The sequence below is a fragment of the Tursiops truncatus genome, chromosome 6, assembly GCF_011762595.2.
Source record: "Tursiops truncatus isolate mTurTru1 chromosome 6, mTurTru1.mat.Y, whole genome shotgun sequence".
Taxonomy (NCBI): Eukaryota; Metazoa; Chordata; class Mammalia; order Artiodactyla; family Delphinidae; genus Tursiops; species Tursiops truncatus.
The window spans coordinates 69,111,891-69,138,596 of NC_047039.1; the positions used below are offsets into that span (position 1 = coordinate 69,111,891).

The 26,706-nt window shown below is 37.4% G+C and overlaps 2 protein-coding genes across 2 annotated transcripts in view; one reads left to right on the forward strand and one right to left on the reverse strand.

Moving 5' to 3' along the window:
- Positions 1-26,706, forward strand: part of LOC109549894 (cytochrome P450 1A5-like) — a 248,868-nt gene that overhangs the window by 55,332 nt on the left and 166,830 nt on the right. The window lies entirely within an intron of this gene.
- Positions 1-26,706, reverse strand: part of ALDH1A1 (aldehyde dehydrogenase 1 family member A1) — a 53,921-nt gene that overhangs the window by 20,999 nt on the left and 6,216 nt on the right. The window contains exons 2-6 of the mRNA XM_019934667.3: positions 13,982-14,086; positions 5,958-6,098; positions 3,754-3,883; positions 2,101-2,162; positions 423-551 (exon numbers count right to left, since the gene is read on the reverse strand). Of these exons, the coding sequence (XP_019790226.1) occupies positions 423-551; positions 2,101-2,162; positions 3,754-3,883; positions 5,958-6,098; positions 13,982-14,086 (567 nt within the window). The remainder of the gene's footprint in view (positions 1-422; positions 552-2,100; positions 2,163-3,753; positions 3,884-5,957; positions 6,099-13,981; positions 14,087-26,706) is intronic.

Below are 26,706 nucleotides of genomic sequence, written 5' to 3' on the forward strand. Positions count from 1 at the left end.
TTGACTGCCAGAAGTCCCTGCCAGCAGCTATGCTTAATGCGTCCCCACTGGACAGGAGCCATTGGCAGATAATGTAATTTACAGTAGCAACAGATGAAGTCTTCCTACTGTAAATCAGGACTACTGATTTCTTGCACATACTTTTTTTTTTTTAAGATATTTGAAATACAACTTTATTCTGATTCTAAACGAAAAGAAATGGGAATGACAGTAACAAACAAGATTCCACCTCTCAATATCGTCATGTGACTGTAGCAGTCTTATATTTGAAACTCAAGGAGGAAACAGCTGTGTTCCAAAACAGCTAAATATGCAGGTCCAAAAAATAAAGGTTTTTTTTTTTAACGGCCACATTCACTCCAAAGCCCATCCATCTCCTTCAGCATCCAAAGATTAAACATATTTTGATTTAGGAAACGTACCTCTTTTATTAAAGATGCCATGTGAAGAGCAGTCAGAGGGGTTTGCTCTGCTGGTTTCACAACCACTGTGTTTCCGCAGCTGAGGGCAGGCCCTATTTTCCAAATGAGCATGACCAATGGGAAATTCCACTAGAAAGCAATATATAACAATAGATTCTTTGTATTGCTGAAAGCCACATTTGCTAATCTAACTTCCACATTATACACTCCCTGTAGACGTTAAACAAGAATTGTAGTAGTTTTGTTTAATCATCTGGTATATTCTAATTAAGTTCATTGCTCAAAGCAACTCATAAATGTAAAAAAAAAAAAAAAAAAACCCTCCAAACAAACTAGATACAGGAAGAGAGCAGGAGAAAGTCATAAAATTTTATCAAGTGCTGTTATTTTGAGTTCTTTTTCTACCAGGAAAAAAAATCACTGCATGGTTTAGAAATCAAGCCTTACTATTAAATATATTGTAAGTTACCTGTAAGGGTTTAAAAAATGTAATTATTCCTCCCTCCCTATAGGTCTTTAAATGTAACCATTTATCCAATAATAATATTTAGTAGTATTTAATTCCAAGACAAATATCTTGCTAAAGACACAGAAGTCTAGGGTTTGGAGGCTGACAGCTTGGTTCACATCAGCTCAATCACTGAGCAGCCATGTGAATTCAGACACGTTATATGCACTTTGTGTATGATTTCATCATCTATAAGTGCTGAAAACAGTCCTCTCTACTTCAGAAGGTTGTCCTGAGGATTCACAGAGAAAGTGGGCCAAATGTTTAATGCAGTGAATTGTTCATCACAGGCATACAGTAAATATTAACAATTCTTAGTATTCAGGATTATGTAGTTTTTATGGGTTTTATTGGGATTTTTGAACTAATGAGCAATTTCATTCAAAATATTAATATGTGTACATTTCAATCTCATTGGAGCAGAAGATAAGTCATTGCCACTTCCTCTTCTAAGAACATCAGGACATTTTATCATCTTTTCGTTTGGCCTTTTTGGCCTTTCTGAATATGTCAGTCAAAGTGAAATCATTGATAGTCTCCTATTTGTTGGACATAAAAGGAGATCTTCATGATTCTGCATAAAATGGTACTTTCTCTAAGAGGAATGTGGAGTATCAAAGCCTCTTATCTGAAGGTAGGATATATTCCATACTGTGCTCCAAATGCCTCTGGCACAGTTTCTTCCATTTAGTTAAGAAATTTCATTCAATTTGAACACCCTGGTTGCTACTATTCTCTATGTTGAGAAATCCCAATGAGGATATATTGATAGAAAGTGTTGGAGAGTGGTTGGCCATACTATACTTCACTGAAATGCTTGGCGTCTTGCACAATGACCACTTTGCTATGTACATGTAAAGCATGGGTCTTAAACAGAGTACACAATACATCTTCTTAAAAACAAACCATAGAGTAAAAGGTTAAGGTTTGGTGATGCTGTATATGGAAACACACTCAAGAGATATGCCAGAATATAGATAGGTTTCCGGACTACTAGTTCGTATCCAAAGGGTACGGCCACAGAGAGACCCAAGTTCAACAATTACTATATTTGCTCCACATTTAGCAAATATCTAAGCATTCATTTGTGCCCAAGAAATCTTCATTAACAAAAGAAATAGAATTGGAACTCACTTTTTTTTAACTGAAAATTGTATGAGGGCAACTTACAGGAATGATTTGGCCACACACACCAATAGGCTCATTTCTTGTATAAGTAAAAAAATTTCCATCTGAAAAATAAAACACACAATCATTTATAGACAAATGTGCTTGATATTCACAGAACGGTGGTTTGGGGCTGATGTGAGAGGAAGGTATAGACAATAATTTAAAAAAAAGAAAGAGAGAACATATCTCTGCTTATTTACAAAATGAAAAACTGAGCCCTCAAATAGTAATTTGAAATGAGAGGAACCATAAAACTGAGTTAGGTCAAAGCAGAGATGCACAATTGGAAAAGATCTGAACAATATTTATTCTATCTCTGATCTTATAGGAGGGCTACTTTCTAAATCATACTTGTTCTCAGTTTCCTTTCTTTCATGATAAAGGAAATAAAAGGTGTGTAACTAAGAAAGAAACTGTTAGAGTTCTGTTTCTGACAGCTCTGAGTTCTACCAGTAATTTTTTAAGTGCATAATATAATTTAAAAAATAGTAAAATTAAAATATAGTAGAATTAAAAAAATATCTCCCTGTGAGTGACAAGCCTTTCCTACTGGCTTGTTCTAAAAAGTTCTCTTCTTTTTGCCTGCCGAACAATAAAAGCAAGCTCTCTTAATCTAGGAAAAAAAATGCCGGAAGTAAAGGACATTTCCATCTGGATTTGATTGACTCATGTGCCTCCAAGTTTGATGTGGTCATCCTGAGGTTGCACTGTGCTTTGTGTTCGTTCTAGTTCCCACAAAAGCTTCCTGGCTATCATAGCAAGAAGGCTACTTAATCAAGATCGATTTGTACTTTAAATGGTTTCTCCCATTTTATCAAAGGGTAAAGTAAAAGTTTCTGAAATAACCACAGTTCTTGGTCCCATCATGGTCTCACTCTCCCCTTTCCACTTCCTGGCTCTCACATCTAACCAGCGGGATGCTCCAGTTAGATTGGAAATGCACTTCGGGGCCAGTCCTGGAGGGTGTTGTATTTCCATAGTCAATACGTTTATATGAATTAAATTCTACTTGTAATGTTTTCCGACTCGATGCCTTTTCATATTCCTATCCCGTTGTGTACATACTCTATTAAGATACTAAAATGCATACACATTCACTCACACAAATTCTTAAGCCGTAAACACAGACCCATCTTTCTTTGAAACTATTTGAAACAAATCAATGTGAATTAGTTTGTTTAATTAGTCTGCTCTAACTATACTGAGTTAGACCAGGCACAGATTACCATAGCTGACTCATACTGGAACGTACAAAGAGGCTTAAATAATTACATTATAGAAAGGGTATAAATGTCACCATTGGAATAAAACCCAAATAAATAATTTCAGAGGCCAGCTCTGAAAAGTTTGAGTCCTTAGAGAGACAACTGCTTAAATCAGTAATTGTGGGCATACGAATGTTCTTACTTTAATATTTTCTAAAGTATCTATAGTGTTATCTTCTGCATAATTATGTTGAAACAATTTTAAAACCCATATGATGAATCTTAGCAGAACGTCCAGGTTCAGAACTGCATTGTCTCAAAGTCAAGAAGAAAATAATTCTGCCCTACTTGGTTGACATCTTTAAAAGGGAGAGTTTGGAATTTTTCATCTTTACAATAATCTCCTCACCCCTACCGTCACCCACGGTGGTTTCCCAAAGCTACTTACCAATGGGTATCGTGCGGCCCTGGATCTTGTCAGCCCAGCCTGCACAGTAGCGTAATGTTTTTATACAGCCTCCTAAATCCATCAGATATGCATTGGAAAATAGTTTTCCACCATTCATTGACTCCATTGTCTGAAAAAGAGATCACACCCCAAATCTAAACTTCTACAGAAATTTTAGATTAAAAAAATAGTCAATATTTTGAGTAATCGTGTGCTAGAGAATTTTGAAAATACTAGAAGAAGTCCTGTAAGCAATCTTTTGTAACCTCCTCTTTTTAAAAAGGAGACTAAAAAAAGAGTTAAAAGGACTTGCTTAAGACCATACTTGCTTAAGGACATAGCAAGATCTGGGTAGAAAAGGTAGTGAGATTCTGGTTTCTAAACCCTCGTGCCCTTCTATCTCATTCTGAACGTCCGCCAGTGAACCAGCTTTCTATGAATTGGTCACAATTTGATACACACACAGCTTGTGAGAGTGGCACTTAGTCTCCTTAGTCAGATCAGAGTTCCAACAAGATTTCACTTATTGTATGATACAACTGTGGGTGACAATTTACTGTCAGTGACCATTAATAATGCCTCAATAATCATTTTTAATTTTTACATCCCATCTGGATATTCACACAAACTTAAGTAACCCCTGGATTTTTTTTTAATCCATGAGTTTCCTTCAACAAAAGTTTAAATTGTGAAACTCTGAGTTTTGCCACTAATATCAAAATTATTGTTTGAATGGTCAGGCTGTAAGGTTCGACATTTTCTAGTATAGTGCCCTAATGGTTTTAGGATGACCTATCTCTTCTTTTCCTCCTTTTCTTAAGCAGAACTGTAAAGACTTTGGGGCGTAATGTTCTGCTGGGGCAGGAGTGTACAGGTGATAAACTCTTAAATCAGTTCCTTATCTGTTGTACAGTCTTCTCTCTCTGCATTATATTGTATGCTACCTCAAAACTTTATCAAATATGATTTTTGTATGCTTACTCTTTCTTCCCCCTTTATGATCTTATGCTGACAGAGGCAGTCAGCATTCTGTAATTCACAGATCGGATAAATTAGGGAAGGCAAGTTTTAACAAATTCTGCTTTCTTCCTGCAGGATGTTTTGGTTATGGTTGTTGTATTGTGTATAACTTCTAATTCCATATTTTTACATACTGTGAATTATGCTGAATCTTTGATTGGATAATAAATGGCCCTTTGATTAACTATAATTGCTAATGTTGATTTTAAAAAACATAAGCCTTTCTGTTGCCGCCAGTTAAGATTCTAAAGGTAGTAAAAACTTACTCTGAAATCTGATGTTGCTGTTGCTTTGTGTTAAATTGGCTTCTCTAGGAAAAAACAAGGAAACACCTCCCCCACCCATTTTATGTGCTGATTCATATAACTGCTGAAATGTGTTTTAAAAAGCAGTATACATAAAAATAACATTTTTATAAACACATGAATGGATTTTTCTTTATTATTCGCTCTTTCACCTATAAAAAGAACATAATTTATTCAAGACCATTGTGAACATGTACATTTCAGGAAAGGAAAAAGTGGCCATTTTATTAACTGTCTTGGTGGGCTAGATTATGGAGAAATAAGGTTTATTTTAAAGAAATATCCTGGGCACCTTTAACAAACTCCATGAGATTTTTTCACTTGAGGAGTTCAGTGGTCAAGTAAGTTCAAGAAAGCTGGTATATTATTCTAGGATCTTCATGCTGCATGTGACCTTATTTTATAAAGGCTCAGAAATTCTACAGTAAAGGAAAGAAACTTGTTTAATTTGATTTAACTCAGGGTCTGCCCTGGTGGTGCAGTGGTTAAGACTCCACGCTCCCAATGCAGGGGGCCTGGGTTTGATCCCTGGTCAGGGAACTAGATCCCACGTGCATGCCGCAACTAAGGAGCCCGCCTGCCACAACTAAGACCCAGTGCAACTAACTAACTAAATAAATAAAGTAAAAAAAACCCAATGTTTAGACTGTAGACTCTATTCTGGGAGTAGACATTAACGTCATCTAAAACCAGAGTGCAGATTACTTACTATCCGAGAATAAGCTCAATGGTACCATTCATATACAAGAGCTGGTAGAAGTCTTTTTGTTTTATTTGTAGAGAGTATATAGTGAACACTAAAATTAAAACAACTCACCAATCCAAACAATGAACGCTTTCTAGAGATTTTGAGTTCTGCGTAGTTCGGTTAATACTCACTGCCAGAAGCAGACGATCTCTTTCGATTAAATCAGCCAACTTGTTTATTAGCCGTCCTCTCTCTGAAGCATCCATAGTACGCCATGGAGAGCCAATCTGAAAAGACTGTCTTGCGGCCTTCACTGCTTTGTCAACATCCTCCTGCAAGTCAAAGAATTCAATTCGTGGGCTAAATATATTAGCAAATCCAGTGGCGATAACCCTATAAAATACACTAAAACTCCTCATAAGCTGTGTCTTCATCAGCCTAATTCCAGCATACTGTACAAACTCAACTACCATATATTGGAATTATACCTGCTGCCTACTCTTTGGAATGATGAGTACCACACACATAGCACATGCTTGATTTCCTAGAATAGAAATATTATATTTTAATAGTTCCTATTATTGGCGTGCTTACCATATATCAGGTAATGTTCTGATTGCTTTATGAGTTAATTAAATTAACTCATTTAATTCTTTTTTTGTTTTGTTTTGTTTTTTGTGGTACGTGGGCCTCTCACTGTTGTGGCCTCTCCTGTTGCGGAGCACAGGCTCCGGACACGCAGGCTTAGCGGCCATGGCTCACGGGCCCAGCTGCTCCGCGGCACGTGGGATCTTCTCGGACCAGGGCACGAACCCGTGTCCGCTGCATCGGCAGACGGACTCTCAACCACTGCGCCACCCGAGAAGCCCTCATTTAATTCTTAATAATTTTATGAGACAGATACGTTCCCCATTTTAGAGATGAAGAAACTGAAGCAAAGAGAAAGAGGAGATTTGCCCAAGCTCAATAGCTGAAAGTGGCTGAACTGTGTTTTAAAAGGAGCCCAGCTGACTGTAGAGTCTTTGCTCTTCACCACTGCATTTTACTGCTTTGGTGATTGGTTTGTCAAGAGTTCCAGGGAAAGCTCAAGATCTAAAATAGTGAATATCTTCTTGGATCTCTGGTGACTTTAAGGGCTGTGTACTCTAATGAAGAACCTACTGAAGGGTGAATAAGAACTGTGTTTTGCTGTTGAAGAGTAAACATTATAAACATGTGCTCATTCCTCTTGTTCAGAGGGAAAAAGGCACAGAGGCAGCGGGTCTGGTATAGAGAAAGGGCAGTATATTACAACCTCTCATTTCCCAACTAGGTACAAAGAGTTCCTTTCATTCCCTAACTAGGTAAAGAAATCAGTTTCTTATTATTAAGGCACTGCTTAAAATTACATTAATTCAAGCAAAAGTCAAATAATTGAGTCATTTCACACTCAGTCTTCTTGCCGTCTCTCATCTGTCCTCACTCATACTCTTGTTTCTGAACTGGTTTATTCCTCCTGTTCTTTCCTAGTCTGCCTCAGTTAAATACTTTTCCCTGGCCACTCATTCCCATAGATCTTTGTTCAGATCCCATTTGAGCGCCTATAGAATACACCTACTACAAAAATCACTACCTCTTCCATTACTACTTTGTCTTTTTTCCTTCCTCCATCAAATCAGCTGCAAACACTTTAAAGGCATAGATTTTCCCAATCTTCTTTTGCTTATCAGTCTGGTCACTACATGGAGCTATATAAGCTCCACAAATCATGGTACCTCTTAGGCCAGTGGGTTGTCTTTTGTGCAGGAGCCATAGTTTCCTTAAAGAATCTGAAGGGAAAATTGTCCTAAATTTTTTTAAGTTGCTCAAATTAAGCTGAACCCATTTAACGATGATACCTCCCCCTTTGGGAGGCATGGATCTCAGATTAATATTCCCTGCCTTTGATTATATTCAGTCAAGAAGTCCCAAACTGGGAATTCCCTGGTGGTCCAGTGGTTAGGACTCCACACTTCCACTGCAGGGACATGGGTTTGATCCCTGGTTGGAGAATAAAGATCCCACGTAGCGCCACCCAAAAAAAAAAAAAAAAAAAGAATCCCAAACTTACAAGTCTGCATATTAAAATACAAGAAAAGTAAATTATTTTTACATTATTTATCACCACACTAAGATGATCTTGGGCCAGAGGGACATTTTAGAAGTATAATTTGGTCTGATTAAGTGATAATATTATCACAATACAGACTACAAGCAAACATTCTTTCACTGTAACCATCACACACTTGTGTATCTTTTCTTTTTTAAAAAATTTTTAAAATTTAATTTTATTTATTTTTTTATACAGCAGGTTCTTATTAGTCACTTGTGTATCTTACTGTCTAACTTTTGAGAGAATAGTGATTATGTACAATAAAATACATGTATTCTTACTCTCCCTCCCTGAGAAATATGTATACAGTCATATTTTGGGCATTCAGTTAATCACATTGATTGCTTATATTTGGACATTGTGTTATGCCATAGGTTCTCACCTTTTCCAAATTATATTGGAAGAGCACTGTTGAAAAAAATTAAAAAGCAAACCACAAGAATCTGAAATTGCCAGCATGACCTGTGGATACCACAGCTTATAAAATACATTCTGCTCTGTGTTTAAAAAAGTCTGTGTGACACAGCTTTCGTATGGATCCTTGTGCTCCGTGTTCCCTCATCAGCCTTAGCCAAATATGGTTTATCATAGGCATCCTGGCCTCTCAAAGGGATATGGAGTAATTGGCTTCAAGACAAGGAACTCTGCCATATGGAAAATACGTTCCTGGAGAATGCTGCTATAAATACAGACGTTTTTGTATCGTGCTTCTCCTTTTCTCATATATTTTATCTTGCTGGCACAGAAATAGAATAATGGTAGGTAATATATAGGTCTGGAACAAAACAACCCTGATCTGAATTCTGGTTCCTCACCTATTAGCTATGTAAGCTTTGACGCATCCATCTATTCATTCATCCATCTCTCTAAAGATTTGCTAAACACTCTATTCTGTAGCATTCTTATCATCAGGCTGCTAACGATAAAGTAGTGAAGTAAAGAGACTGGCCTTTTGAAAATTCCAGTTGTGTGGGAGAAACATACAACCAAATAATCACATCATTATTATAAACCATGAGAAATATTCTGAAGTGAACTATATTGTGATATGACTTCTCTCACCTTTGGTTTTCTTATCTTTAAAATAGGGATAATGTACCTCATGGAGTTGTATTGAAGATTAAATAAGGTGACACTTGAAACACATTTTCTGTGACAGACATTATGTTAAGTGTTCATTAAATGGTAGTAAGTGCTATTGGAATCAGAGCAGTCAAAACAACCTTAAAATAACTCTCAGCAGTTGTAGTGTGTTTTAATCCTTCCTTTCAGTTTTCACTGCCCTGTATTATTTTAGGCTGTCATTATCTCGTATCGTTGCTAGCCTTCCTAAGTCCATTTTCTTCTCTCCCCAAACTGTCTTGCCTATTGCTACCAGGCTAATCTTCCTCAAATAATTTGACCTTATCACTTTCCCTTTCCAATATTTGCAAATGCCCCCTTAGCCCACAGTCCTTGGGTCAGACTTCTCTTTCTGATTTTCAAAGCCTAGCATTTTGGGGCCCCACTTCACCTACTCAAACTTGTGCTCACATTTTTTCTACTCTGTCTGGCCCAACTACTTCTCACCTTTGCTCCTATAATTCTCCTCGCCTAGAATGTTCTACCAGCACACCCCTTTCCTTTCAAAGTCCTACATATTCTTTAAGACCCAGCTCAAATATCACAACCTACCTACACCCTTGCCAGATTAATCCAGCTTGATAATAGCTACTAGTTAAGAGCTTACTAAGTTCCTGGCACTATGCTAAACCCTTTATAACCCCACAGTTACTGCTATAGTTAAGCATCACAGACCTTGTTTTATAGGACATGAAATCTAGCAGATAGTAGAACCAAAATTTAGTCCCAAATCTGACTCCAAAATCCAGTTGTATAGCTCTTCAAGGCTATCCTGATAATGATCTCATTTGCAATGAATACTCACTGCTATCTTTATTATAAGCTATAATACTTCTTACTATTTGGGTCTACAATAGGCAGGTTATAAATATTTAATAAGTTTATTATGCATCTTATAAACTCATTATGTTACATTGATTTTATATAAGCATGCTCCTTATAGAAATAATTTTCTTATATTGATATTTACAAAATAATTCATATCGTAATTGATTCCATTATATAACAAAGCTTTTACATTAACCAAAACTATTAGGCATAAGGGGTTTTTGTAAATTATTATTATTATTATTTTTATTCCAAGACTACTATTTCTTGGATTTTTAATCCAGGACTAGCATTTCCAAGGACATAATTTTTTAACTAACTAGAAAACAATTTGATACCATTAACTCAGATTTTCTACCATCAATAATACTTTTACCTTATAGTGTTTAAAATGTTCCTTTTTGAAGTAGGGACCACAAGTTGAAAAGATGAAATTAAGGAAGGACTGAACTCTTCCATCCCTCCCAGACCGTGCATTTCCATATGAAATTTGTTCAGATTTGGAGAAAGTAGTTATCAGACCAGTTTTACACCTGTCATAGGCATTTACTTTAATGGACATTTACTTTTATCCCCACCAATTATTTGTTAGGTCATGCTTTAGTATTAAAAGCAGTTTTCGGGATTAGTCAATATAGCCCAAAAGAGCCACTGAAGTGAAAAGAAAACAGTTCCCACCCCCATCTGTGCTTTTCTTTGTAACCTGCATTTGTTCTTGCCCTTCCTCCTTTCTTTATAGTACCATTGAAAGGCGGTATGTAGCCCATTGTTAGCTCCATTCTACTCATCAATTAAATCCTTAAAACCTCTTGGCTCATTATCTAAAGAGTCAGTTCCAGAATATTAGGTTTACTGTGACCATGTAATTTACTAGATTTGTACCTTTCACTAAGCAACGTTGGAAGTTACTATACATTTGTCAGCAAAATTGTGAGAACAGCAGTAAAATTATTTTAAAGCAAATGCTGGTAGATCATTTCAAAAAAGAATATGACGACAAGAGCACTGGATCTTAAGCAAACGATTGCTTACTATGGACAGTTTATACCATAAACAATCTAACTTGAGAGATCAAGTATCCAGCCAACTCCATTAGCACGGTGACCTGATTTGAAGCTTTGCTGGACTTTAATGAATGTTTTTAAACCACATTTGCCCAGACAGTTCTGCCCTAGTAAGAGCAGGAATAATTGTCAATAAGCAGAGAGCAAATAGATATCAAATATTTTTAAAGCTTCAGGTGTGATCATCAGCTTTCCCTCACTACACTTTAGGAAAAGAGTAAATCTCACCAATGATACCAAGAAAAGTCCTCAGATTGCCTGACAAGATTTCACCTGGAATTCCAGGCACAGATTTGTTTTACTGAGGAAACTAATCTCAGAAGCTAGTGGCAAAGCAAGATGTCCAAGGCCCAAGAGCTAAAGCATCAAGAATTGTTTTTTTCTTTCGTTAATGCAAACTGCACACAGTCTGCAGTCTCCCTCCTGAGTGGCATTTATACCTCTGGAGAGAAAGCGTAGGCAGCTGTCAGGGGCTCAGCTCTGCCCTCATCTTGTCCTTTATTGCTTTTCCCACCTCTTCAGGGTTGTCAGAGCCACTCAAGCAACTAGAAGGACATTTGAGGTCACGTAATTCTGGGTAGACCTCTAGAAGTCTATGATAAAAACTATTCTTTATTGAATGTGAAGAATCAATTTTTCTCTGATTTCTGGGAATGCCTAATAGGACCCAGGGTTCTGGGTTTCCTAGAGCACATTGCTAGGGATCATCAGTATTTTTCTGCCTAAGTTTGGTCTTGTGCCATTTCATGGAGATGCAGAGTGATTATCATAGCACAGTTTCCAATCATCAACTTTCTTACCTGTCAAAACCCATGCTTCCTCTTAAATGCTAACACCTGAGAGGAGATACAGCTTACAATTTAATACATTAGTTCAGTGGTTATCAAGGTGTATTCCCTACCTTTACCCCAAACAGCAGCATCAGCATCAGCTAAGAATTTGTCAGAAACACAAATTCTCAGGTCTCACTCTAGAATTATTGAAACAAACTCAGGGTGGGTGGGGTCCAGGGATCTGTGTTTAACAAGCCTTCCAAGAAGTTCTAAAGCAACCAAAATTTCAAGAATCACTGCTTTAGTCAGTAGTCATTTTAGTACTAGATTCCTAAGGTAAGGTGTATGAGGTATATGGAAACAAAGCTTGATGAAAGAGAAAATGATTTCATTTATCCATTATCTATAGGGTGTTAGATACCATGGGCATAAAGGTGAGATGTAATGTCAATCTCTACAAGAAGCATATTGTCTCAGACAAATTAACCAATAAGCAGTAAAACACAAGGGATAGAATATAAGTATAAGTGATGTTCTGTAATGACGTAGAAGAGAGCAATTCTACCTGCAAAGGTTAGAGAAGGCTTTAAAGAAGTGTAATACCTATAATGATTGAGGCTACATTATATGCCTGGCACTGTTAAAACACTACGTATTTTCTTATTTAAGCTCCCCCAAGTTTTTCCTATCTCCCTGTTTTGCACAAAAAGGAACAGGAACTCAAAGAGGGTAAATGGTAAATGCAAATGTGGAACTTCTGTGTCCTTACCACAGATGGTGACTTGAACTAGGTCTCAAGGACTGCACTGTGGCTGTGGCCCAGAGGCAGCGATCAACATGCAATGTTTGGGGCATGGTACTGGGCACCGTAAGGTTGGAACTCTTACATTGATGAGGAAAAATGGAAGCCAGAAACAAAGGGTTCCCCCACGCCCCCCAGAGGCAATGAGAAGCCCTTGAAGAATTTATGCACGGGTGAACTCTGGTACATAGAAAGTGAAATCTGAAAGCAGGTGACATGTGTCTCCATTCTATGTTGCTTCTACTTCTCAAGCTGCTGACCCCTCTGTCTACACTCTGCATCCTTGCCCCTTGAGGCATGGGTCTTATTTCTTCTGATAACACTGCAACCTGAATCCAGGGCCTTTCCTAAATCCCAAAGAGCCCCTCAGGTCTATCACTATTTTCAAAAAGGTTTGCAAGGTGTAATACCTTGAGATTAGTTGATTGGGAAGAAGATAGCAAAAGAATGGAGACAGGACAGGAACACATGATTGCTACCATGAACTGAACATAGTGTCGGAAGTAGTATTATCCTTGGATTTTGCTGACTTCATCTTCCAATAAGTAGTCTTTTCATGCGGCAAAATATTTTACCTCTTTATATCTTATATAACAGAAATTAAAAGCTTGATAACATCTGGACAGCTAAAGACCAGAAAAATCATTTCAAATTAGACCATATGCTTTTTAAGGTATGTGTTCAGATAAAAATTCTGAAGGCTTTTATACTCTCTTCACTCCCTGGCCTATTTAATATTACCCTCTCTTTTATAATAATCACAAGGTAAGGCAGTAGCCCTGCCAGACACAGGCTCCGGGGACAGAAGCACAGCAGCTGAATGCCGATTTCATTATTTATTAGCAATATCTTCTTGAGTAAATTACTCAACCTTTTCATTCTGCTGTTTCATCATCATTTGTAAAAGTGGCTAACAGCAGTATGTAGGGTTGCTTTGTGTATTAAATTTTTTTTTGATTTGTATTAAAAATTATCATTATAAAAGTTAATTTTTGTTGTTAGTATTATTAGCTAACAAGCAACAACACTTAATTTGTGATTCAATTTAAGTCACTTTAAAATTCAATTTTTAAGGTACTGATCAATATAAATTCAATGATTTTTAATGAAATAACTTGGCAATGTATCATTACAAAAGCCCTATATTAAGATTTTTTAGTTTCCTTTTGCAACTTAAAAAATTTTGTATGAATAAAGGATTTCTCTGCTTTTTAAATGTATGACCACTCACTTCATATGCAGTCTATTTGTACAATAAATACAGACACTATTTCAATTGAAAAGCAAGGAAAATAATATGAAAAGGATCACCACACCCAGAAGCACAAGCACAGGCTCATCATCATTGCATGACTAGTGAGTACCCATTATGTACCAAGAACATTTCCCCAGATGACCTGGAAACCATGTTTTCATGACATGTCTGTTTGAACATGGAAGGAGATTGGGAGCTCAGAATGGTGGCATAAAATGGAACTAGTGTTATAAAACTTACCTTATCTCCTTCTTCTACCTCGCATAGTTTCTCCTCAGTTGCAGGATTAAAGACTGGAAATTTCTTGCCACTCACTGAACTATGCCATTCATTGTTTATGAATATCTGCAGAGAAGGAGAAAAGGTAAATAAAAAGGTATTTAAGGGCAGAGTCAAGATGGCGGTGTGGGAAGACATGGGGTTAGCATCTCCCCACAACTAGGGTGACTGCCAGCTGCTGGTGGGGGACTCTGACGCCCAAGGAGATGGGAGGAACCCCAGAGTGAACCGGTAGGATGTAGGGGGACTGAGCGGGGAGGGGAAGTGGAGGCCAGACAGGATCGGTGCCCCTGAGGCAGGGGAGATCAGGAGAGGCAGGTAGGAGAGACTCTCTGGGAAGAGCGGGAGAGGAGCGAAGGGAGATTGCCTGGCCCACTTGGGCACAGGGAGCCTGCTGAGCTCCGGGGTTGATCCCCTGCCCTCCAAAGCCCTCTCCAGGCCACATGGGTCCTGGGGGGCATAGGAGGGAGGCTCGGGGAGATCAGGAGAGGCAGGCGGGAGGGGCCCTCCCAGACCCCAGACCAGAGGAGCAGTAGAGGAGAGGAGGACATTTTCCCCGCCCACTCAAGCCCAGGAAGCCTGCTGGGCTCCAAGGTGAGGTCCCCTGCCCTCTGAGACCAGGGGTGGGGGGCACGCCTGTGCCCCTTCTGTTCCTTGAGCCTAAGCCCCACCCTCCCATACCCCCAGGGCCTTTTCCAGCCCTGTGGGTCCTGAGCACTGGCCCCGCCCACCATTCAAACCTCACCCTTGCTTAGGCCCCACCCTCCACAGCCAAGGCCTTCCCCACCTTTTTTTTCTTTTCCCTCCTCCTCTTTTTTACTATTGTGGCACTGATATACCTTCCAGTTGTTGATTCATCTATATTTTTATTTTTAAATTCTTTCTAACATATCTGTTACTTTCCTAGTCTAATTTTATTTTTTACTTTGTTATTGTTTTGGGTTTGTGTTTTTTTTTGCCACACCACACGGCTTGAGGGATCTTGGTTCATGGAGCCCAGGGTCGGGTGGAAGCTCCATGAACTTGGAGCTCCAAGTCCAACACACTGGACTAACAGAGAACCTCAGACCCCAGGGAATATATTCATCAGAGTGAAGTCTCACAGAGGTCCTCATCTCAGCACCAAGACCCAGCTCTACTCAATAGCCTACAAACTCCAGTGTTGGAAGCCTCAGGCCAAACAACCAGTAAAACAGGAACACAATCCCACTCATCAAAAAAAAAAAGATGAGATGGCGAAATAATGTCACAGATGAAGGAACAAGGTGAAAACCTACAAGACCAAATAAATAAAGAGGAAAGAGGCAATCTACCTGAAAAAGAATTCAGAGTAATGATAGTAAAGATGATCCAGAATCTCAGAAATAGAATGGAAGCATGGATTGAGAAAATACAAGAAATGTTTAACAAAGATCTAGAAGAACTAAAGAACAAACAAACAGAGATGAACAACACAATACCTGAAATGAAAAATACACTAGAAGGAATCAATAACAGAATAACTGAGGCAGAAGAACGAATAAGTGAGCTGGAAGACAAAATGGTAGAAATAACTGCCGAGGAGCAGAATAAAGAAAAAAGAATGAAAAGAATTGAAGATAATCTCAGAGACCTCTGGGACAACACTAAATGCACCAACATTCAAATTATAGGGGTCCCAGAAGAAGAAGAGAAAAAGAAAGGGTCTGAGAAAATATTTGAAGAGATTATAGTGGAAAACTTCCCTAACATGGGAAAGGAAATAGTCACCCAAGTCCAGGAAGCACAGAGAGCCCCATACAGGATGAACCCTAGGAGAAACACACCAAGACACATATTAATCAAACTAACAAAAATTAAATTCAAAGAAAAAATATTAAAAGCAGCAAGGGAAAACCAAAAAATAACATACAAAGGAATCCCCATAAGGTTATCAGCTGATTTTTCAGTGGAAACTCTGCAGGCCAGAAGGGAGTGGCAGGATATACTTAAAGTGATGAAAGCGGAAAAACCTGCAACCAAGATTACCCAGCAAGGATGTCATTCAGATTCGATGGAGAAGTTAAAAGCTTTTCAGACAAGCAAAAGCTAAGAGAATTCAGCGCCACCAAACCAGCTTTACAACAAATGCTAAAGAAACTTCTCTAAGCAGTAAACACAAGAGAAGAACAAGACCCACAAAAACAAACCCAAAACAATTAAGAAAAACGGTAATAGGAATATACATATCTATAATAACCTTGAATGTAAGTGGATTAAATGCTCCAACCAAAAGACACAGGCTTGCTGAATGGATACAAAAACAAGACCTATCTATATGCTGTCTACAAGAGACCCACTTCAGACCTAGGGACACACAGAGACTGAAAATGAGGGGATGGAAAAAGATATTCCATGCAAATGGAAATCAAAAGAAAGCTGGAGTAGCAATACTCATATCAGATAAAATAGACTTTAAAATAAAGACTGTTACAAGAGGTAAGGAGGGACACTACATAATGATCAAAGGATCAATCCAAGAAGAAGATATAACAATTATAAATGTTTATGCACCCAACATAGGAGAAATTCAATACATAAAGAAAATGCTAACAACCATGAAAGGAGAAATCAACAGTAACAAAATAATAGTAGGGGACTTGAACACCCCAATTACACGAATGGACAGATCATCCAAACAGAAAATAAATAAGGAAACACAAGCTTTAAATGACACAAGACCAGATAGATCTAACTGATATTTATAAAACATTCCACCCAAAAGTGACAGAATACACTTTCTTCTCAAGTGCACACAAACATTTTCCAGGATACATCACATCTTGGGTCACAAATCAAGCCTCGGAAAATTTAAGAAAATTGAAATTGTATCAAGCATCTATTCTGACCACAACATTATGAGATTGGAAATCAATTACAGGGAAAAACACCGTAAGAAACAAAAATACATGGAGGCTAAAGAGTGTGCTACTAAATAATCAAGAGATCTCTGAAGAAATCAAAGAAGAAACAAAGAAATACATAGAAACAAGTGACAACAAAAACACGACGACCCAAAACCTATGGGATGAAGCAAAGGCAGTTCTAAGAGGGAAGTTTACAGCAATTCAGTCTCACCTCAAGAAACAAGAAAAATCCCAAATAAACAATCTAATGCTACACTTAAATCACTTGAGAAAGAAGAAGAGAACGCAAAGTCAGTAGAAGAAAGAAATCATAAAGATCAGAGCAGAAATAAATGAAATAGAAATGAAGAAAACAATAGCAAAGATCAATAAAACTAAAAGCTGGTTCTTTGAGAAGATAAACAAAATTGATAAACCCTTAGCCAGACTCATCAAGAAAAAAAGGGAGAGGATGCAAATCACTAAAATTAGAAATGAAAAAGGAGAAATCACAACTGACACTGCAGAAATACAAAGGATTGTAAGAGACTACTACATACAATTATATGCCAATAAAATGGAGAACCACAAAGAAATGGACAAATTCTTGGAAAGGTACAATTTTCCAAGACAGAACCAGGAAGAATTAGAAAATATAAACAACCTATCACAAGTAATGAAATTGAAACCATAATGAAAAATCTTCCAACAAACAAAAGTCTAGGACCAGATGGCTTCACAGGCGAATTCTATCAAACACTTAGAGAAAAGCTAGCACTGATCCTTCTCAAACTCTTCCAAAAAATTGCAGAGGGAGAAACACTCCCAAATTCATTCTACGAGGCCACCATCACCCTGATACCAAAAGCAGACAAAGATGTCACAAAGAAAGAATACTACAGGCCAATATCACTGATGAACATAGATGCAAAAATCCTCAACAAAATACTAGCAAACAGAATCCAACAACACAGTAAAAGGATCATACACCATGATCAAATGGGATTTATCCCAGGGATGCACAGATTTGTCAATATATGCAAATCAATCAGTGTGATACAACATATGAACAAACTGCAGAATAAAAAATCATATGATCATCTCAATAGGTGCAGAAAAAGCTTTTGACAAACTTCAACACCCATTTATGATAAAAAACTCTCCAGATAGTGGGCATAGAGGGAAACTACCTCAACATAATAAAGGCCATATATGACAAACCCACAGCAAGCATCATACTCAATGGTGAAAAACTAAAGGCATTTCCACTAAGATCAGGAATAAGACAAGTATGTCCACTCTCACCACTCTTATTCAACAAGGTTTTGGAAGTCGTAGCCGTGGCAATCAGAGAAGAAAAAGAAATAAAAGGAATACAAATTGGAGAAGAAGAAGTAAAATTGTCACTGTTTGCAGGTGACATGATACTATACATAGAAAATCCTAAAGACGCCAACAGAAAACTACTAGAACTAATGAATGAATTTGGTAAGGTTGTAGGATACAAAATTAATGCACAGAAATCTCTGGCTTTCCTATACACCAACAACAAAAACTCAGAAATAGAAATTAAGTAAACACTCCCATTTACCACTGCAACAAAAAGAGTAAAATACCGAGGAATAAACCTGCCTAAGGAGGCAAAAGACTTACTCAGAAAACTATAAAACACTGATGAGAGAAATCAAAGATGACATAAACAGATGGAGAAATATACCATGTTCTTGGATTGGAAGAATCAACACTGTGAAAATGTGTATACTACCCAAAGCAATCTACAGATTCAGTGCAATCCCTATCAAACTACCAATGGCATTCTCCACAGAATTAGAAAAAAAAATCTTACAATTCGTATGGAAACAAAAAAGACCCCGAATAGCCAAAGCAATCTTGAGAAAGAAGAACAGAGTTGAAGAAATCAGGCTCCCTGACTCCAAACTATACGACAAAGCTACAGTAATCAGGACAGTATGATACTGGCACAAAAACAGAAATATAGATCAATAGTACGGGATAGAATGCCCAGAGATAAACCCACGCACATATGGGCACCTAATTTACGACAAAGGAGGCAAGAACATACAGTGGAGAAAAGACAGCCTCTTCAATAAGTGGTGCTGGGAAAACTGGACAGGTACATGTAAAAGAATGAAATTAGAACACTCCCTAACACCATACACAAAAATAAACTCCAAATGGATTAAAGACTCAAATGTAAAACAGACACTATAAAACTTTTAGAGGAAAACATAGGAAAAACACTCTTTGACATAAACCACAGCAAGATCTTTTTTGACCCACCTCCTAGAGTGACAGAAATAAAAAAAATTAATAAACAAATGGGACTTAAAAGCCTTTGCACAGCAAAGGAAACCATAAACAAAACAAAAAGACAACCCTCAGAATGGGAGAAAATATTTGCAAATGAATCAACAGACAAAGGATTAATCTCCAAAATATACAAACAGCTCATGGAGCTCAATATCAAAAAGACAAACAACCCAATCCAAAAATGGGTGGAAGATCTAAACAGACATTTGACCAAGGAAGATAAAGATGGCCAAGAGGCACATGAAAAAATGCTCAACATCACTAATTATTAGAGACATGCAAATCAAAACTACAATGAGGTATCACCTCATGCCAGTCAGAATGGCCATTATCAAAAAACCTAGAAACAATAAATTCTGGAAAGGGTGTGGTGAAAAGGGAACCCTCCTACACTGTTGGTGGGAATGTAAATTGATACAACCACTATGGAGAAGAGTATGGAGTTTCCTTAAAAAACTAAAAATAGATCTACCATATGACCCAGCACCCCACCACTGGACATATACCCTGAGAAAACCATAATTCAAAAAGAGACATGCAGCACAATGTTCATTGCAGCACTCTTTACAATAGCCAGGACATGGAACCAACCTAAATGTCCATCAGCAGATGAATGGATAAAGAAGATGTAGCACATATATACAATGGAATATTTCTTAGCCATAATAAGAAACAAAATTGAGTTATTTGTAGTGAGGTGGATGGACCTAGAGTCTCTCATGCAGAGTGAAGTAAGTCAGAAAGAAAAAAACAAATACCATGTGCTAACACATATACGTGGAATCTAAAAAAAAAAAAAAAAATGGTACTGATGAACTTAGTTGCAGGGCAGGAATAAAGAGGTAGGCATAGAGAATGGACTTGAGGACATGGGGTGGGAGGGTGAAGCTGGGGTGAAGTGAGAGTAGCATCGACATATATACTCTGCCGAATGTAAAATAGTTGGCTGGTGGGAAGCAGCAGCGTAGCACAGGGAGATCAGCTCGGTGCTTTGCGATGACCTAAAGGGGTGGCATAGGGAGGATGAGAGGGAAGCTCAAGAGGGAGGGGATATGGGGACATGTGTATGCATATGGCTGATTCGCTTTTTTGTGCAACAGAAACTAACATGGTATTATGAAGCAATTATACTCCAATAAAGACCTATTTTTTAAAAAGGCATTTCAATAATGCAGCAAATTTCGGAAACTCTTTATAAACTTAAACTAAAGCACTACAGAATGCATAGGTGAAGCCAATATTACATCCTCACCTCCCTCACCTACCTGCCCCCTCCAAGAATATTTTAGCCGTTTAAGACATTTTACACACACATTCACAGATACACACGCATGCACACATACACACAGTAAGATAAGGTAATACTTTAAAATTTCACTAAGATATGAGGTCATTTAAAGAATAGAAAATACAGACTGGAGAAGACAACCTAGAAAAAGATGCTGTTAGCCATAAATTTGAGGTAAGAGCGAAGGCTTGAGTGGGCTTGATCTTTATGAATCACTGTCTATTTTCTACTTAAGATTCTGAACATGCTCATTTTGGGCTACTGGTGATTTGGTATCATAAGTGACTATTTTTTGATCCTTTATTTTACTGTCTTGAAAGTAGCCTGAGGGAGGATTTTAAAAGAAGATTGCTTAGAAAAAAATTGGCTTAGTGACATTTTTTCATCGACTTTTTAAAGGCATAAGGGTTTCATTCTCCTTTTTAAAAGATTATCTAATAAATTATTTGTCCTCATTTGAAATCAGGTACTAGATTTCTTAGTGCTATCTATGAGAAAGAGACCTGCATCTAAAGAAACAGAAGGATCTAGAAAATAATGGAATTTTGTTTTTTGTACACAATAAAAAAATAAGAATATTAAGAAGTGTTAGTATGTCATCATTTAAAAAGTCTGAGTTTCAACTTTTGCAGCCCTGAATTTGCATTTCATTATGGAAATTAATAGAGCTTTGATATTCATCTTTTCATAGAATAAAAACATTTGATGAGGCCAAATTAAGAAGTACCACTTATATGATGAATAAAGTTATGTTTGTCTGTTTTTCTGGTTTATCCTCAGAATAAAAAATTCCCAGCCAAAGTGTCCAAGGTGTGCAGCACAATCCCAGTCCTCAAGTGACCTTAACCTCAGTAAAGAACTCTTAAATAAATAACTTAAAATTGAATCAAAGAACCTAGAATCCAGTAGCTACGTATGGGTAATATCTATAATATTCTGCACATGAGTACACTCTGATATTTTGATTTGCTAAAAAACAAGGGGAAGGATAAGTCTCCTCCTTTGCCTGTTCCTGCCAATATAACCTATGTATTTGGAGGCGTTCAAAAGAATTGTGATGCTAGCCTGGAACTGACAGGAAAAAGATGTGGGCGTGAATAAATAAAGGGGGAGGGATACAAAGCAGTTCAGATAAAGAGACTAGATGTCCAAAGACACATATATGGAGGTTTGAGAAAGATAGAGGTATCAAGAAAATCCTTGTTTCTCTGATAGGGCAATGGAATACAGACGAAGAGCATAAAACTCCTATTAGCCTCCAAAAAAAAAAAAAAATTGGCATCTTAGTTCAACTTGAAGAAAGATAAATTCAGATTAAAACTACTGACTTACTCAGCGTCTCTTGGAGTGAATCAGCATTCTAGCTATCAAAAACGCATTTTATGGAATCCTGTAATTACTCTTAAAGAGTATTCTCTTTCATGCGTCTTTAGCCTTTACCTCTTATTTTTCCTCACATGGGATCGCTGGGAAGCACCTCAATCTAAGTGTCCCAAGTTCAGCTCACTGTCATCTCTAGCTTTATGCTGCTCTCACCTCAAACTAAGGTTCTAAAACTTGCTCTTGCATTCTCTCTCTCTTACATGCACACACACTTTCCCTCTTCTGTTAATGGCACACAAAATCCCTACTCATCCTTTTGTATCACTATGTTTTATACTATCATAAAAAAGCTTTCCCCTGTTCTCCCTGCCCCCACCTCTGCCTAATTGAAATTTAATTTTTACCCTGTTAACATAACCTTCCTAAGCCAGGCCAGTTCAAATTTTGTCCCCTCCTCAGAACACTTTTAGGTGGTTCTCCATTCTCAAACTACTGAGCATGGCATTTGAGGTGTCTTATGGTTTGGCCCCAATGTCCTTTTCCAACCTTTTATCCCACTCTTTCCTCAATTTACCCTTTATTTCAACCTCATTCTACTGTCTCAAATACCATGCATTTTTTTCTCCTCCATACCTTGATTCATGCTGTTCCTCAGACTGGAGTTTCACTATTTTCTTCTCTTCATACTTCAAACTCTTTTAAAATGTCATTTCCTCATGAAGATTTCACTAGTCTGTCCGATTGGATTTAACCTCTTTTTTTCTCTTTCCTAACATAGCATTTTAATATCCTACTATTAAATTACTTATTATGTTCTGTTTTGAATTAAAGCTAGCTATCTACATATCAGCTCATCAAATTATAAACAGAAAACTAAAGACATCATGGTACTTGCTCTAGATTCTTGAGCCAGCCTTGCAAAACTTGATTCAGATTCACTCACAGATGTCTAATTCTGCCTCTTCTTGCCCTAAAGATAGTATCCCCTCCTCCAACTTTATATCTCTAAACTAAGAGAGCACAAAGTCTCACCCTGTCAGAGATATGCCCAGAATTCCACCCTTCCACAGTATAATTTCACCAAAACTCTCATAAAAAGAAGAGACAGAATGTATTATATTTTGATAGGCCTGTGGTGAAGCTTTCCAGCTCCCACCTAAGTCCTCTCACCCTGATAATTTGTGGTTTCAACTTTTCAATAATACACTCTCAATATATTATAACTTGTTTTAATCCCTTCATACAATCTCTTTTGGTGAAAGAACCATTACAATATGTATGTACCATCTATTTTTATTATCAGGCTCTTGCATTTAAACTGCACATAAAACTCCCCTTTCAGATTAAAATCAGTGAATATTTTGTAAATGAGCATTAAAGAACACAAATTTATCTGTCAGCCTCCAGGCAACTGAAGAGATGAGTTGTGGATGATCCCAAATTACCAGCAACTACTCTGCATTATTCAGTTTTAACCTTTAATAAAGGAAAACACAGTGAACTTAATTTTTGTTTGAATTTGTGCTTATACTCACATAATCCCAAATGGTCACTTTTCTTTGATCAGAAAAGTGTTTGTCAAATAATGTGTAGATAGCTGAGAAATACTCTGTAAGGTCATATGGAAACATGGAAGATGAGTGAGCTCTGGCCCCTGCTTCCGAGTGGTTTATGATCTAAGAGGAGAGTATATTTATATCAAGATCAGCCAGTAAAGAATTAAAGATTGTAGAGTACAATGACCAAAGCAGTGCTTTAGTCAGTAAATTACAGAGTGAAACTCATGGAAGAGAGGACCATGGGCTGGAAGAATGCAATCTGGAAGATAGGATTGGTAGAAAAAAAGGAAAACAAGGAGCAGAAGGAGGGAACCCTCTTGGGGTGTTTGGAACACGGTAGAGAGATCAGCCCCAAGCAGAGAGTTCCAGTGCAAACAAGTCTTAGATAAGTTCCAGCAGTGAAAATGAAGCCAGTTTGTGGTGGATCTTGATACCTGAGTGACTCTATTCTGGATGTCATAAGGGAGTGACAGGATCAAATGGATGTTTTAGAAATATTGATTTTACAGTACCCAAAATGGATTTGAGGAGCACAGACAGTCCAGGGGATTTGCCTGGAGACCATTCTAACATTCCAGGCATGACGTCTTAAGGCTTTAGAGGAGAATGACACAGCAGTATAGTCTGCAAATTATGAATGATACACATTCTCCCCCAAACAGTGGCCTTGCAGCGTGAAAACAAAACTCAGCACAGATAATGAGATGAGAGGCAAGCATTGTTCCATCTTTTTTTACCCTGAGCTGTGGAGAAGTTATTGATAGGGACTATCTTAATCATCTTTTTTTCTGTTTTAATTGTATTGGGTTTATATTTGCCTTCCAGCTAACTGTGTGACTGAATGTTTTTGAATAAACATCCTTCCTGTAGTTATATAAAATGGTTATATGGAGATGTGTAGGTTAATGAATGTTTATTATAATGATTATGAAACCTATTTTAGGCCTGTTGAAATGATCTATCATGGTTACAACCTCATTTTCCATTTGCTATTTGCCTTTAGCAAGTTTAGGGGGGAAAGGATCATGCTATAAAAGTAAAAAAAAAAAATTATTGGATCCTATTTAACCATTATGTTAACTATATTCTAATTATGAATTTTGGACTCAGGATACTTTTGAATAATATATATGTGCAGTAGACTCAACTTAAAGTTCACAATATTGATGGGAAATCATAGATGCCTATTCATACTCTTAAACTTCAAGTGCTTCTTACTTGGGGAAACAATCAATGGAAATGTTGAAGCAACTTAAACATTGATTTTTACTCTTTAAATTTTAGATAGGTCAGATTTTAAGAGATGCAGAACATAACCTTTGATAAAAAAAAAACTGGCTGTTTCCTGAATGTAGTTTAGTGTCCAACAATAAATCATAATTTTGAAGAAAAAAAGGCTTTCCTGAGGAAAAGTTATTATATCTTAGTGTGTTTAGTATAAAGCTACAATTCTAAATAAATAAGCACTTTCTTCAAAATATGTCTGGCTTAGATCAAGTTAGGTTTGACTAATAGGCAAATAAAACCTATTAGCCTTATCTGCTGATACGAGATTTTTGGAACCTGTTGGCTCCCTCTAACAGTCCCTCGGGGAGCCCTAAATTCACATTATCTCTTTAGGACTGCAACCTGGCCAGCGCCTCCAGATGCCGTAAGAGAAGCCAATGCTTTCTTGGTGGCAGAGAGATTTTAACAGATTTCACATTTTCAACGTACAAAGAATTTCTTTTAAGTCATGCCAAGAGTGAGGAAGTTTGATGATATTCTCCATTTTATGTCACCTGTGTGAAATTCCAAACCTGAGAGCCTGGGTCTCGAGCATGTGAAGTGATGGGTACTGTTGTAAACGTATAGGAAGTGATGGATGCTGTAAATGTGTAAACTTTTCTCAGCATTAGGAACCTAAAAAGCACCAGAGACTGTGAGGGTGGGGGGTGAGGGCAGGGAGAAAGAACAAGATGGGGGTTCAATAATAAGAGAGAGAGACTGAACAAAAGTCAGGTGTTAAACATTTAAAAGAATCAAAGCTAGATCTCTAGCAAGTACTTTTAACCCCAATGCAACCCATTTTGCAAAGCAAAATGTTGAGACTCAAAGTAAAAATGTCTAAAAGGAAATTAAGGAGGAAATAACAGATGGGAAGAAAATACTTAACTGCAGTCAAAAGAATGAAAACAAAATGAGGGGGTGACCAAAAGAAAAGTAAGAGAAATAAAATTTTCCTTTCATTTCTGTTTTATATTATAGTCTGAGTTCAATAACATGAGTGTATACTCTATTCTTTCTTGTTCTTTGAAAAACCTTTCAGCCTTTTCAATTCAATTAGGGGAAAAGAAAAGATGCTAAAGCATTTCTGTTTTGAGCCACAACTTCATTTTGTCCCATAAATGACAAAAACACTCGTCGATAATTTCCATACATCATATATACCCTATATCAAAGAGGTAAGATGCAGAAGCACTAGAAAGTTCTGTATATATTTAATATTTAACAATTATCAAGACCCAATAAGATAATTGCTCGCATATAAGCCTTCTTCCTTCTGAAGAAAGTGCCAAATGGAGAGCATGATTCAGTTGTTTGATATTTGCATTCCTTTGACTTCCGAAAAAGTATTGGGAGAGCAGTGGAAATAGTCAGTTAATGGGATCTGGGTGAGGGAGGTAGCTGTTCAGGCAAAATTTTAAGAACTGTGCTGTTTGTGCAGACCCCCAGCCAAGAAATATACATTAATAATTCCAACATTACAATAAAGGCATCAGGTAGAGATAACATCAGAAATCAAATATTAGCAACACTCTACATACCTTGGAAGCATCGCCAGTGTTTGTGGGAACTTTTGACAGACACACACACACAGACATATGCACGTGTGTATACTCCAAATGAATCAGTGTGATGAAATCCAGTTTACACAAATATTTACTTTTCTGATTTGTAGATTAGCAGTGGCTCTTAATTAAATGTTTAATTATGAAGCAATTATTGCTCCTGTTCTTTTGAACATGGCTCTGTGTTGCCACTTAAATCTGGTAAATGTGTAATGGGTTTGACCACAATTATAATAGCATTATGAAAACACAAACCACCCCCCAAGCCATCTAATTGCTACCCTGAGACAGGTTTATGGCCATTTTATCAATGCCTGTATTCCCATGAGGGTTCTTTTTGGCTGATCTGGGTTATATCATCCCGTAGATTACCCATGCCATTTCAGAGGCACTAATCTAACTTCGGGTTGCTCTTCAAATGAGTTGTTTCTCATACTCTTCAAGAGTTTTTCTCACCCTGCCCCCTTGGTCTGAGAAGTAGTTAATGACA